Below are 12927 nucleotides of genomic sequence, written 5' to 3'. Positions count from 1 at the left end.
AAAAAGCAGTGAAAACTAAAACTGCTAGCTTGTAAGCATGAATGTTAAAATCAATGTTTCTAACTAAGTTTTAACTTTTTTTCATCAGTTTTTCAAATGTTTTATGATGCAGTTGCCAGCTTTGCACAGTTGGTGATCCAGCTTTGTTGACGTTTGTATCTGACTCTTAGTTTTATTTTGTGTTGCGTTTGTGCTTGATCATGTTATTTGTCCTCAGATCTTGGTTCCTGGTTTGACTAAAGCTTACAAAGCCACACCCAGCGTGTTGCACATTCACACCACCCTCAGGTGCCTGCAATTTCCCATGTGGACAAATTCAAACTCCTGGTGACCATATTTTTATTGCATAAAACTGTCAACATACTCTGCTTACATTTAGATAGATCAAATGTTTGTAACTTTATAACCAGAATATATACTAAATCTTATAATTAGCCATTGTGCACCAGCTAGCGATATAAGCTCTAAAGGTGGTAAAAATTGATGAACATATTAAAATAACACAGACTGTGAAGTTCATCAGCCAAACCTGGTGGTTACACACCATTTGACAGGAATGGCTTCATAACAAGCTTTCAATTCCACAACTGTTTTACCCCTTAAAGGTGTGATTCAAGATGATCATATTGTGTTTGATGCTTAACAATGCAGCAGAGAGGAAATAACAGTAGAGAAAACTGAACAGGATGGCAGGTATATACTCATTAGAAGTGTGGGACAAGTAAAAAAAAAAAAAAAATTAAATGTGGACTTTGTGGTATTGTCAACTTGCTTCAGTCAGTCGGTGCAAACATCAAGATGTCAGAGCTCAAAGGTCAGACAGACCAATGTCTCTGACCTTTAACCTCATCCACCAGATGACGGCCCTCTCCTGCCAGGTCTCCAAGAACAGGTTCCTCCTCCCTGTCCAGACAGAGGACTGTAGTCTGAAAAACACACAGGTGTACAGGATGTAGCATATTTCATTCTGAGAACAAATAATTAAAACATTATGAAAGCTAAAATATGGCTGCATACTGCATACAAATGTAGATTCTGCTCTAGATTTCCAGGTGTAGATTGTTGATAGAAATAGGAAAATTTGTTTTTCTCAGTTTCTTCCAGTTCTTCCCTCCACTTTTGAAAATAAATGCACATCTAACACACTGGTGACCTAGTTTTAAAGTTTTTAAGTTTAACACTAATCAAAAATGGTAAAATAGAGGCAAGAGGAAACAGAACAGTAGGCCTGTTAAAAGAGGAAAACCCAGTAAATTTGTCTAACATACACATGTTACTGTATTGTCTATTTTGTGTGGTTTAGTGTCTGTCACTAACTATATGTTTTCACTGTCACCTGCTAAAGGACTGCAGATGATAGTTAGCTTTATACTAACGCTGGTTTAAAAAACAAACAAACAAAAAAAAACATCAAACAGCAACATTTCTGTCTAATATTGTACATGGTCCCTTTCAAATAAACTAAAATATCCTGGTACATTGTGTAGATGACAGGGGATGTCAGATAAATTTAAAAATGAAAATCATATTTAAAAAAAGCAAGACCTAATAATTCATTGACCTCTTCCCTGGCTACATATTTAAAGGTGAGCAGGAACTGAAGGTTGAGTTCTTGTTCTGAGAAATACATACCAGTACTGCGAAGTGGTTTCTTGTCCGTCTTTGGTTTCAGCATTGTTGTTGATGAGCTGGCCTCTTGGTTCATCTGCAGTTAGACGCATTAATCAGATACTACAGCCTTCATTAACAGCCTTAACAACCTTACATCAATCCCTGTTTTATACTCAACCAGTGAACAGGCCTGTGTGTAAGTAACAACAGTTGTGTGATCTACTATAAAAGAAAACACTAGTGATGAATAACAATATCCGACCATGACCTGTTTCGCAGCGTTCAACTGGCCCTCAAATCTAGAGCCATATAGAAAATGAATATGCATGCAGCACAGGTTTAGTTCAGACAAACTGAAAACATGTTTGTCTTCCATCTTACAAAGTTTGAGGAAGGAATAATACTTTTCAAGATATTAATGGCCAAATATAACTTCTATGATAAACTACTATGAGAGTTAAAAACTTTTTATCAAAAATATTTTCCAGGCTTACTTTTGGGATCCCAATATTACTTAGACAAACTCTTGAGACAGTGCTGAGTTTATTTACTGAATGTACTGAACCATGATTCCTGTATCAGACTGAAACCTGGGCTAACTCATTACACCCCTGTCAGTGATGCATGGTTTTGTTAACACTTTGAGGTAAAGAGAGGTAAAAAGAATGAATTTAAATTTAATAATTTCAATCATCATCTTTCTTTCAATCACATCTAGTTCACCTCTGTACCTGTTTCTGTTGCTGTTTCTGTTTCTGTTTCTCTTTGTAGATGGCTGCGCTGGCATCAAGCTGCTCCTGCATCTTTCTCCGAGCTGCTTCCATGGCCTCTTGTCTTTTTGCCACCAATGCTGCATCTTCACAAAAAATAAATACATCAAAATCATTACATTTAGCCCTCTGTAATATGCACCAAATCACAATGCTCAAACTCTTTGCTGATAACTAACAGACAAAATTCATCAACATGTTTGATGATTAATCAAAATCCCCCACAGGTGTTTAATCACCTAGGGGACCCCCAAGATCCCCTTAAGGGCCACTGGAAACATCCTGAAGGACAGCTAAGACCTTGTAAAGGACCACAACCTCAAAAAGACACTGCCTTCTTAATGGCGATCAGAACATCCCAAGGGCCAACCACACTATTAAAATTAAAGGATACTCAAGGCTCCTTTTAGGGGTCCTCAGTTTGCCATACTGGCGGAACCCTTTTGGGAGCCTTGAGGAACCCTTTTTAACACATCAGTTCTCTGATGATCTAAGGATAGTTTATGAGGTTCCTTGAAGCTCCTCTTACGGTTCTTCAGTTTGCCATACTTTCTGCAGAAATCCTCTGAAGGACTTCTGGGACCTTAATGGACCACTAAAACACTGAAGAATCTTCAAACATTCTGAAGGACTTCTACAACCATCTCATTGATGGCTAAAACTTCCAAAACCCCTAGGGTGTTGGTTGGTGTGGGACCAACTCCTAACATTCCCCTTTAGTTTCTAGTGGACCTCTAAGACCATGTCATTTAGCAATAAAACTTCCAAACCTTCACATAGAGCATTTTCAATGACCACTGGAACTTCCAAAAGACGGCTGGAAAATTCTAAAGGACACCTACAACCCCCTTACTCACCACTACAACCTCTCATAGCCTCCTAAAGGACTATTGACATTTCTTAATGACTACTACAACTGCCTAAAACCATCCTTATAACCTTTTCAGTGACCACTTAAACCTTCCAAACAACCTACAGGACTTCTGGAACCTTCCTATCGACCACTGAAACATCCTAAACGATCCTGAGATTCTCCTCAATAACCACTAGAACCTTGTAAGAGATCCTTAGAACCTTCTTTAGATTCTGTAAATAATGCATAACATGGTGAATAAAGTGAAAGTAAAGCCCAACTTTAAATGTCTAAATAAGCCTTGAGCCAAGTTTTTCCTTCAATTTGTCACCTGATGAAATCATGTAGCTTTTCTTGAACTATAATAAAGCAGACTGTGAACAACAACACTGTGTAGTGTTACAAGTTCTGTTTGAATCTATTCCTAATGTGGCCTTTGTCTTGGTAACTTTGCAGTTTGGTAAATGCTGGTGTTCACCTTGTGGTGTCTGTGGGGCTGAACTCTGGCAGCTCTGGCTGGATCTCCTCTTCTTCAGGTGCTGGATGAGCAAGTAAACCAGCACGGTCACAGCCAGAAGGTACCAGCCATACTGGGACAGCAGCTCTCCTGCTGCAGGTGGCAGGAGAAAACACATCATGTTCCTTGTTGTAAAACAGTTTTGACATATGCGAGATATAGATAGACATTTTAGAGATTAATAACAAAGATTACAATAACAAAAAGAAATGGGGGTGACAGAAAAATATTACTTAAAATATGAGAGACTATAAAAATAACTCTAGAACGCATTTATTAAGTTATGGAAAGTTTCTAGCTCTTTCTCTTTAAATGAATTAATATATTTCTCCATATTCTCTTTCTTTCCTTATAAACTGCTGGATAAACTGCTTAGATTATGTAAAAATTCGAAGAATGGAACATTGGTGGTGTTATTTACATTGTAACCAGCTATGAAGACACAGGAGACAGGTAAAAAGAAAATCCCCAGCAGATTGAGTTAATAAATAGAGTATTGATGGAAAGAGAAGTGAATTAGGTAGAAGCACACGTCACTAAAACTTAGCTATTAGATTTAATTTCAAATTATTTTTGTTTTAATAGATATAGCTACACACAGGAAGACAAGATACATAGGAGTTCCGATATGTCAGGCTAGTAAATCAACTAGTATATCCAGCGAGTGGTGTTTTTCAAACGACTCGTGCTAACTGCCAGCATACTATCGTTTATCGTAACTAAAATCGTTTCGCTCAATCAGACATTACGTTGATCCAACAGCAAACACGTCATAATGTGAAGTTACCAAGTATGCTCAGGGAAGTCAGATCCCGATTTTTTGGGGGGTGTTTCTCCACCTGAATGCCGCCTTCATTGACGTCTGTGATCTCCACATCATCCATTTCAGACGGTTTTAAACGCCGTGTATTTAGAGCTCCCGTGAATAAGCAACAAACGTTATCCACTCTTTTATTTGTTACTTGTCGTGGTGAGGACTGCTTCCTACGTCAGCCATCTTTGATAGAATGGAAAGCAGAATAGAATGTGACGTGTTGGCCTTCTGCTGACTGACAACATCATCATCACCACCGTTCTACCTCTTCCTCTTGTTGTTTTGCGGTAGTTGTTATCCAGGTCATTGGTGCCCTACCGCCACCTTCTGCTCCGGAGTGTGGTTCAGTTAGTCCTGTTATAAAATGTCAGTCCATGTCAGCCACCATTGCATTCTATTCCCGTTTATCCTACAAAAAACTGAATTCTACCACGACCATAACCTGTGCTCTCTCACCCAATGCTCAGTAAATCCTTTAATATTGATTCCTGCACCTCTAATTCTCTCAGGTAATTCCCCATCATCTCTCAGTGTCCCTTGCAGTTCTAAATTGCACTATTTTTTAAAATGTAAGATTAATGACTAAGACTATAAGAAACTGAGAACAGAGCTTAACGCAGACTCCATCCCAGACTTATTGTCCACAGCACACAGAACAGAATGAAGCCTTTTCACATACAAAGAGCAGCCATTTCACACATGTAGCACATAACTAGATAGTCCATGTGGGACATGTTCTCTCTTACTGGAAATACTCAGTATGGTTTAGGCAAGGCTTTGTGTTTGGGCACTGTGTTGAAGGGTAGATCTTACACACTGTTCTTTCAAGGTTAACAAACATACTCAAAGCTGAGCTTCAATGTAGTATCAATTATTTTATTTCAAACAGACCCTTAAGTACAAAAATGTGCAACTGTACAAATACAGAAAGCCTGCCCCACAAAATGTTGACATGAAAGCTGTGCATTTACCTATCAGCAACAGAATGACGCCATTGGCTTGAATTTGGGACCCATTCTAGTGATTAAAAAAAAAAAAAACTAAGGCATTTACAGACCATATAGGTAGACACCATTCAGCTGACTGTTTAAAGAAAGTGGTCCCACTCACAGAAGTATTAAAAATCTGTTTAATGTTTGTCATTTTACAAAAAAAACAAAAACAAAAAAACAGCTGTGGTAAATGTATCAACACAAGAAATCTACAGCATTGGAAAAAACAAACAAACAAAAAAAAGAGTCAGGGCACTCAGGAGCCATTAACATGTGGCTCTTCATCCATATCTTCATCACCCTCCTCCTGATCTCCCTCAGTCATCTCCACACTTCCACTCATATGTGCGTCCATCTGTTCAGTGTCGTCCTCTTCTTCCTCCTCCACCATACCAGCTTGACCTTTTACAAATAGATATATGAATATATTCTGTGAGGCTGGAGTTGTCCCATATTTTTTTTTGTCCATTTCTCAGTATTTTCTAACCGCCCTAATCAGGCCCAGTACCTTTCCACAACAAGACAGTGTCATTTTTAGCAAACATTACTCAGAAGCAAAGGTTTTCCACAAGTGAATACAATGCCCAGCTCTGTCACAGAAGTCCAGTTGATTGCACTGTCAAACAACAGATTCCTTCAGTGTTCAGCAATGAGGAGGTTTTTACTGGGAGCTGAATTATCCCCAGAAGTCTCCTCTCCAAAACAAACTGCCCACATAATTAAAATCAGTAAAAGCACTGAATAAAACAGTTTCACTTTAAAAATCAATGTTTCTCACTTGGGGACACAAGACGTCGAGGGGGGCTCAGCTTGTTTCTCTGATTATTTAAAATCCAGACATCCAATAACAAAAATCCTTCATCTGGTTTAAGAATATAGTTACAATGTTATAAAAAGAGTCGATGACATGACTTGGAACAGTGAGAAAGTGGTCGGCTGAAAATGTTGTAATGTTTGACAGCTGCTGCTTATGGAAAACCCTGCTCAGTGTGCATTTCTGTCACTTCTAATTAATACTACATAAGGAATCCTGGCCAAAATGGTGCATCAGCCTAAAGCATCCACCAGATTCTGCAGCATTAGTTATTTAGTCAGTACTGACCTTGTCTGACATCCCGGCCTGGGATCTGACCGGCCTGCAGCATCCCTTTCAACCTCTCCACCTCTGCCAATGATGAAGCATTGGCAATGGCATTCTGAAACACAAACACTACTAGTCAAACCACAGATAAAACAGTCTCACAAATACAATTCAGCGCTTTATGTTCTGCAAATTCACCGCACGGAACCTGAATCTTCATCCAAGTGACTGAGTACATCAGTGATTCTTCATCTCCACTGTGGTTATGTGACAATTATTTTGTTAATTTGATATCTATTTCATGTCAAGCTTCAAAGCTCTTTTTCTTTAATGACAAACATCCACCCACGTCACATTAAGACGATGGGATGGAAATGAAAACCCAGTTCTCGTAATCTAAACCCCCTGAAAACTAAACAGCCAACATTTTTAAAACCAATAACTGAACCTTGACGGCTTCAACGTCGGCTTGAGATGGCCCTGTCCTCCTCTTCTCAAGCTGTGCCGCCACTCCAGGAGTGAATCTGAAAAGGAAAACACCTCATTTAGAGGACATGGACAAACACGGCTTCTCTGACCTCTCGACCAGTGTAGTCAATCATGTGTAGTGTCTTTTCTTGAGTCAAATAAACTGATACATCGTCCAGAGACAGCAGTCCTGAGCAACACTGTGGTGAATAGTAATGGATTCAGATTCAAGCAGTTATGGCTTATTCAGATTATTTATTATGAAACAGTCCAGAATCATTTGGAAATATGATTAGGCTGGAAGTATTTAGACAGTTACACATTTGTTCTTCAGAATAACAGAAGATTTGAGTGGATTTTCATTAAAATTTAAAGACCTGCATGGCCAAAGCTGAAAGGCTGAGAAGTAACCAGACAGATCATCGTATTTATCATCAGTCAATGACTCAATGTCCTGCTGAATGATAATATGTTGTCCGATGAGTTCTGATGCATTTGGCTGAAGCTGAGCTCACAAGCACAACTTAAGAGCCGGTACGCTATGCACTTTCCTCTTCGCATTGTTTTGCTAGAGTGTGATTTTTGTTTCGTCGGAACTCTGCAACCTGGCCTTTCTGTTTTTGAGGTTCACCAGGTAATAGCCTTAAAATAACATCACAACATTTCATGGAAATTTGCAGTAACGATATTCAGGATGATTTAAAAAAGTGGCTAAACGCAGGGCCTCATGTGACTTATGAGTTTCATCTGTGGTTTTGCTTCAGATGGTGCAACAACTAGTTGTGTTGCCACCTTTAGCTGTAACTGTTTTCTTGAAGTTGCAGAAAACTGTGGCTTGCTGGAGGTTTGTCATCATGCTGCTGCATCGTGTAAAAACTGGCACCAGCATTATGGTTGTTGTTTTTGAAAGAACAGTCTTGATTTACCAAGCAGTTCAGTTATTTTAAATTGAAGAACAAAAACTGTAACTATCCAAATACTTATAGTCTGAACTGTATGTTTTGAAATTTTGTACAGGAACATACTGTATATGATGGGTGGTGACGGTTTATCTGTTATATGATTTAACCTGCTTCATCAGGCAAGATCCAGTGATTCTGAGGAGCTGCTGTCTGACATGGACTTTTAATCTTACGTTTTCGTTCGCTTGGCAATATCCTTTGCAAGTTGAGCACCTCGTTTGCCTTTGAACATTTTCTCCGCCTCCTGGCGTTCCTATGATGATATCACACAGTTAAAGTGAAAACCCTCATTAATTACAGACTGAGCCTTCATCCAAGGAGGGGAGGTAAAGGCCAGGCAGGAAAATGCACAATTTACCACAACTCCTTTGGATGTTCTACAGGTGGTTAACTTCAGAGTTAAACACGTTGTTAGTTACCAGTTAAACGTTTTAAGGTTAATTAGCCACTCTATTGTGTAGACTCCAGGCCTTAAAATACTGTACAGAGTCAATGAGGACTGGTCAGCAAACTTGCATCTCATGTTACTTCACATTTAATTGAGACTTCGAAAAATTAGTATACAACATACCTGCTCACTTGTTCTTACCTTTAGTTTTACCTTCTGGAAGTCAAGCACACGGATCTGTGGGATTTTGTTGATGACGTAGAGCCTGTAATGCTTCTTGTTTGTCACTGGATTCCTTAAGAGGCTGAAATTTCAGAAGCATATGATCACAATTAAGTATAGCACAAGACAATTCAATAACCAGTTTACTGTATCTCTGAATATTGATCATTCCTACCTGAGAAGAGTCAATGACTTCACAGTGGCCAGTGGGTCCAAGTCCCCCTGCATATGAAAAGAAAAAACACTCTGAAAAACACAGTATCATAAAACAAAGAGGCAGTGGTTTCCAAAGTGTTTGATGGGCCATTACCACTTGCACCATTTTGCCCAACAAATAAAAGAAGGGTATCAGACTGCTGAGGAATCGCCATCGTTATTGGTATTTCAGGGTAAATCAGTAAACTGTATTCACAGTTTCAGTGATGGTTCTGTTGCATTCACTGCTACTGAAATGTACTCACCAGCTCCTGAATGTTGTTGTTTGTGAGAACAAGTTCTGTCAGACTCGGCAGACAGTGCTCCAGATTCTCACCTATGCGACTGCAGAAAAGATTTCATAAGGTCAGAAGCATTCAGCCACATACTGTGACTCATTTAAATAAAGGCAGCACTTCAAGACAGTCTAACATCATCCACATCCACAAGTATCTGTATTTCTTGATGAGACTCAATCAGGCCTGCAGTGAGAGCAGATCAGCCCACACAGGTGGAGCAATAGGCTTCACCAATTGATGTTTGATCATTTAAAAGACAGGGATTAGCTATGATGTTTAAAAATTGATTTCACAACCAGGAAAACAGTCACAAGGTAATTCTAATTCAGCTTCTGTCATTTACAGTGACCTTGTTATGTGCACCATTCTCAAATGGCACTATGAGGCTTCTGTAACAGGCCAATCATACCTAAGCTTTATAAACCATTTAAATGTGAATTATAACATCAACACAACATCAACATGGTTTTCTACATTAATATGAACATCATATTAAATTTCTTTGCCATTCACGTGACTGGAAGGTGCTGCAGCTGCAACTTACCAAATCCTGTTGTTGTTCAGTAGCAATGTTTTTAATCTTTTAAGCAGAGGGAAGCCATCCAGTTTTCTCACTTCATTATCAGAGAAGTCAATAGTGTCAAACTGGTCCAGAGTGGCTCCAAGATTTTCAAGTACTGGGATTTTATAACCTGTGACAATGGGGGGAAAAAAACACTGAGGAAGAACTGTCTGCAGATATCAGTATGAAACAGGGTAAAAATCACTGACAGATGCTTTCAGTATTTCTTATACACTAGACCACTGTGCCTTGTGGGTATGACTACAGTCTAGTATAATAGTATTCATGGTTTCAGTGGAAAAAAAGATGCATATGCATATATGTGCATGGGAAAGTATACAGGACGATAATTAGTAGTAACCCCGATAAAAAAATCTGAATATTCATGAAGTAGCCACATATTTTAGATTAGACACGGATTGGAGACTACCGGGAAAAATTATATTTATGTCATCTTTCTGTTCATATCATGAAGTACAAAACCTGATGTGTACAGGTTTTGAATGAGCGCGGCGCGAGGCCTGTCGGCATGTAGCCTCAACAAGCTAACTTAACACATCCAGCTACGCAGTCGTGAATAAATTACAAACCTCGTAAATCCAACTCTCTGTCTCTCACGGGGTTCGTATACTGAGCAGCCTGCTCAATTAGCTCCGCTGATAATTTCACCATGTCGATGCCGAGAACAGACGTTACCAACTTTTGATTTTCGCAGCAAAACGTCCGTACTGCTAACACGATGCTGCCCGGAACAAAGGCTTCGATCACTTCCGCTTCTTCTTCTTCTTCTCTGTTTTTTTACGGGCGCTGGCAACGAGCGTGATAGGTACACTGCCGCCATCCTGACCTCCGGAGTGTGGACCAGTTATCAATCCTAGGTATCCACAGGAGTTTAAGGATGTCAGGCTCTTGAGAACTGAAACCGAACCAGAGCAGATTACTCACTGTGGGCGTTTTTCGTGATTCAGTTGCACGTCAGTGTATATGTATATATTTTCTGAACCGTTGTCATCCTGGTTAATTTTCCTCAACAAACCTGCAGAGCCAAAAGTACTGCCAGCATCCCCACTGTGTTAACTCCAAGATAATTTGAGTTTTCAGATGAAAATGAATAGATACTGTCCGGTACTGTTACTGTATCTTATGTTAGGTGCTGAGAGTGTTATGTGTTATTTTTTGTCATCATTAAAGAAGTGTCTTCCTCAGTTAACTGACTCATCTATTATTGATAACACACAGTTAAGTAATCAGGGAAAAAGTCTCAGTGATGAAGATTCAACAATGATGTATTGACACAAGATAAAGAATCAAACATAGTCCCAAACAAATGTATAAAACAACATAGAACAACAAAAATGTATTTTTAAATGTATTAAAAAATTTCTTATGAACTGGCACTGGAAGAAAATGACTCCATAAATATTGCTGTGCAAACACTGGCCACTAAAGACCTAAGAAAGAAGGTGAATCTAATGAAAATATGTCCCTGCAGTTCTGGCGGTACCTTAAAATTCTACAGCCAATGAGGCCTACACATACGTGAACCCTGAGTGTTTTCAAACTGCTTTGTACTTGTTAACATTAGATTTCAATACAAACACTTCACAATGTTTCAAATTTAAGGGTTGGAAAAAACATGTAACGTTCAGCCCGGGACAACAACACCACATGAACCAATTCAAATGTATCCCAGACTAGCCATTGCCACTGCTAGCTATTGTCAGCACAACCATTTTTTTTGTAAAGCTTTTCCAAAGGTCCAGAGGTCAAAACAGATGCTGTGTGATGTTCACCCTCCTCATCTCTCTTACTCCCCATGTTAGCATTGTTGTCCTCCATCTTTAAAAAAAAAAAAAAAAAAAAAAAAAAAAAAAATCCTTTTGATTTGTTTGTCATTTTTCAAAATAAAATATCTGGGACATTCATGTAGTTCAGGAAAATACCTGGGTTCTGTGACAGCTGCATTTGTGGACACTGAAATTCTACATTGTTGTAGAAATACTGTAAAAGTGTTAAACTGTTTTACAACAAAGAGTCTCACCATTCAGCCTTAAAGAATTTGTAAATGGAAGCTTAATGATGTTGTAATTGCAAGCCAACACATCCAATAAGGCCAGTTATGTACTATACTGTTACTATATGTGTGCTAGTCCACATACATGTTAGAGGAGCATGCTCATTAGCTTGTCTATTACAGACTACACGTGGCTCAGGTCCAATTTGGCAGAAAGTAGTCACAAATAAAGGAGTTTCACCTCCAGAATTTTTTACTTTTATAATATTAAATACATTTTGGCATTCAATAGTGTCTTAAAAAAATAATTGGATGAATAATAATCAATTTTATTTATCTAAGGCCCATGGCTCAGCTCCAATCCTGAATGTAGCATATAACTGTGGAGAACAGTGAACAAATAGACAGAAGTGTAAGTAATACAATACAATTATGCATAACTACAGCACTGCACAACTTAGATAAAATATGTCATGAGATTATACCTTTAAATATAAAAAGATAAAAAAGCCCTAATAATTTATAATTATATGTGGATCCATATCTCATTTAAGAAATGCTCAAAAGACCATTTAAAATCCAATGATTTTGATATTTGATATTTGATGATATAAGCTGAATGATGACTCATTTTCTCCACAACATCACAAATGTTTTCTTCCATCTATGCTTTTCCTATGTTTCCCTTATAGGTTCAGATTTCCCCCTGGCTTCTTACTCATCTGGTTTCGCTCCCTGTCCAGCACCACTCCTGCTAGACAAACAGTAGCACCCAGCATCGCCCAGAGATATCAGTCCAATCTCATACCACTGATAACAGCGCATACACCTCCACATCAGACTTATCTCGCTTGCATGCAAGGTTCAACCATACCTGTGGCTTCAGTGTACTGTGAACAGATAATCATCTGTTAGTTTCAACAAGTTGGGTTAGTGGGGTGGATCACAAACATGTTTTCTATTTATTGTATAGTCTGTGGATACCAGAATCAAGTGCATTGCAATAGTCAAGTCTGGAAGAGATGAAAGCAGGGCTCCAGACTAACTTTTTCCACTAGTAGCACCATTTGCTAGAAATTTTTAGGAGCACCACTTAAACACATTCATTCAACACATTCCTGTTTTTTCCTTAACTGTATTATTGATAAACGTTTTGATCCTAAATAGACAATTTACAGA

General features: G+C 38.6%; 2 protein-coding genes across 2 annotated transcripts; both read right to left on the bottom strand.

Annotated features, from left to right (window-relative positions):
* Nucleotides 1-322: 322 nt before the first annotated feature.
* On the bottom strand, nt 323-4805 carry selenos (selenoprotein S). Its single transcript, XM_018692713.2, has 5 exons — nt 4539-4805; nt 3713-3844; nt 2343-2467; nt 1633-1705; nt 323-926 (listed from the first exon to the last, which is right to left on the bottom strand). Exons 1-5 carry the CDS (start codon nt 4633-4635, stop codon nt 847-849), a joined length of 507 nt encoding a protein of 168 aa, XP_018548229.1. The 5' UTR covers nt 4636-4805; the 3' UTR covers nt 323-846.
* A 615-nt stretch (nt 4806-5420) lies between these two features.
* Nucleotides 5421-10513, bottom strand: snrpa1 (small nuclear ribonucleoprotein polypeptide A'). Its single transcript, XM_018692711.2, has 9 exons — nt 10325-10513; nt 9717-9864; nt 9140-9218; nt 8854-8900; nt 8658-8760; nt 8242-8321; nt 7087-7162; nt 6660-6753; nt 5421-5959 (listed from the first exon to the last, which is right to left on the bottom strand). The coding sequence occupies exons 1-9, from the start codon at nt 10404-10406 to the stop codon at nt 5814-5816; spliced, it is 855 nt and encodes a 284-aa protein (XP_018548227.1). The 5' UTR covers nt 10407-10513; the 3' UTR covers nt 5421-5813.
* Nucleotides 10514-12927: the final 2414 nt, after the last annotated feature.

This window comes from Lates calcarifer, linkage group LG2 (assembly GCF_001640805.2).
Source record: "Lates calcarifer isolate ASB-BC8 linkage group LG2, TLL_Latcal_v3, whole genome shotgun sequence".
Taxonomy (NCBI): domain Eukaryota; kingdom Metazoa; phylum Chordata; class Actinopteri; family Centropomidae; genus Lates; species Lates calcarifer.
Note: the sequence above shows the minus strand (reverse complement) of the source record. Positions and strands in the feature narration are given on the sequence as shown.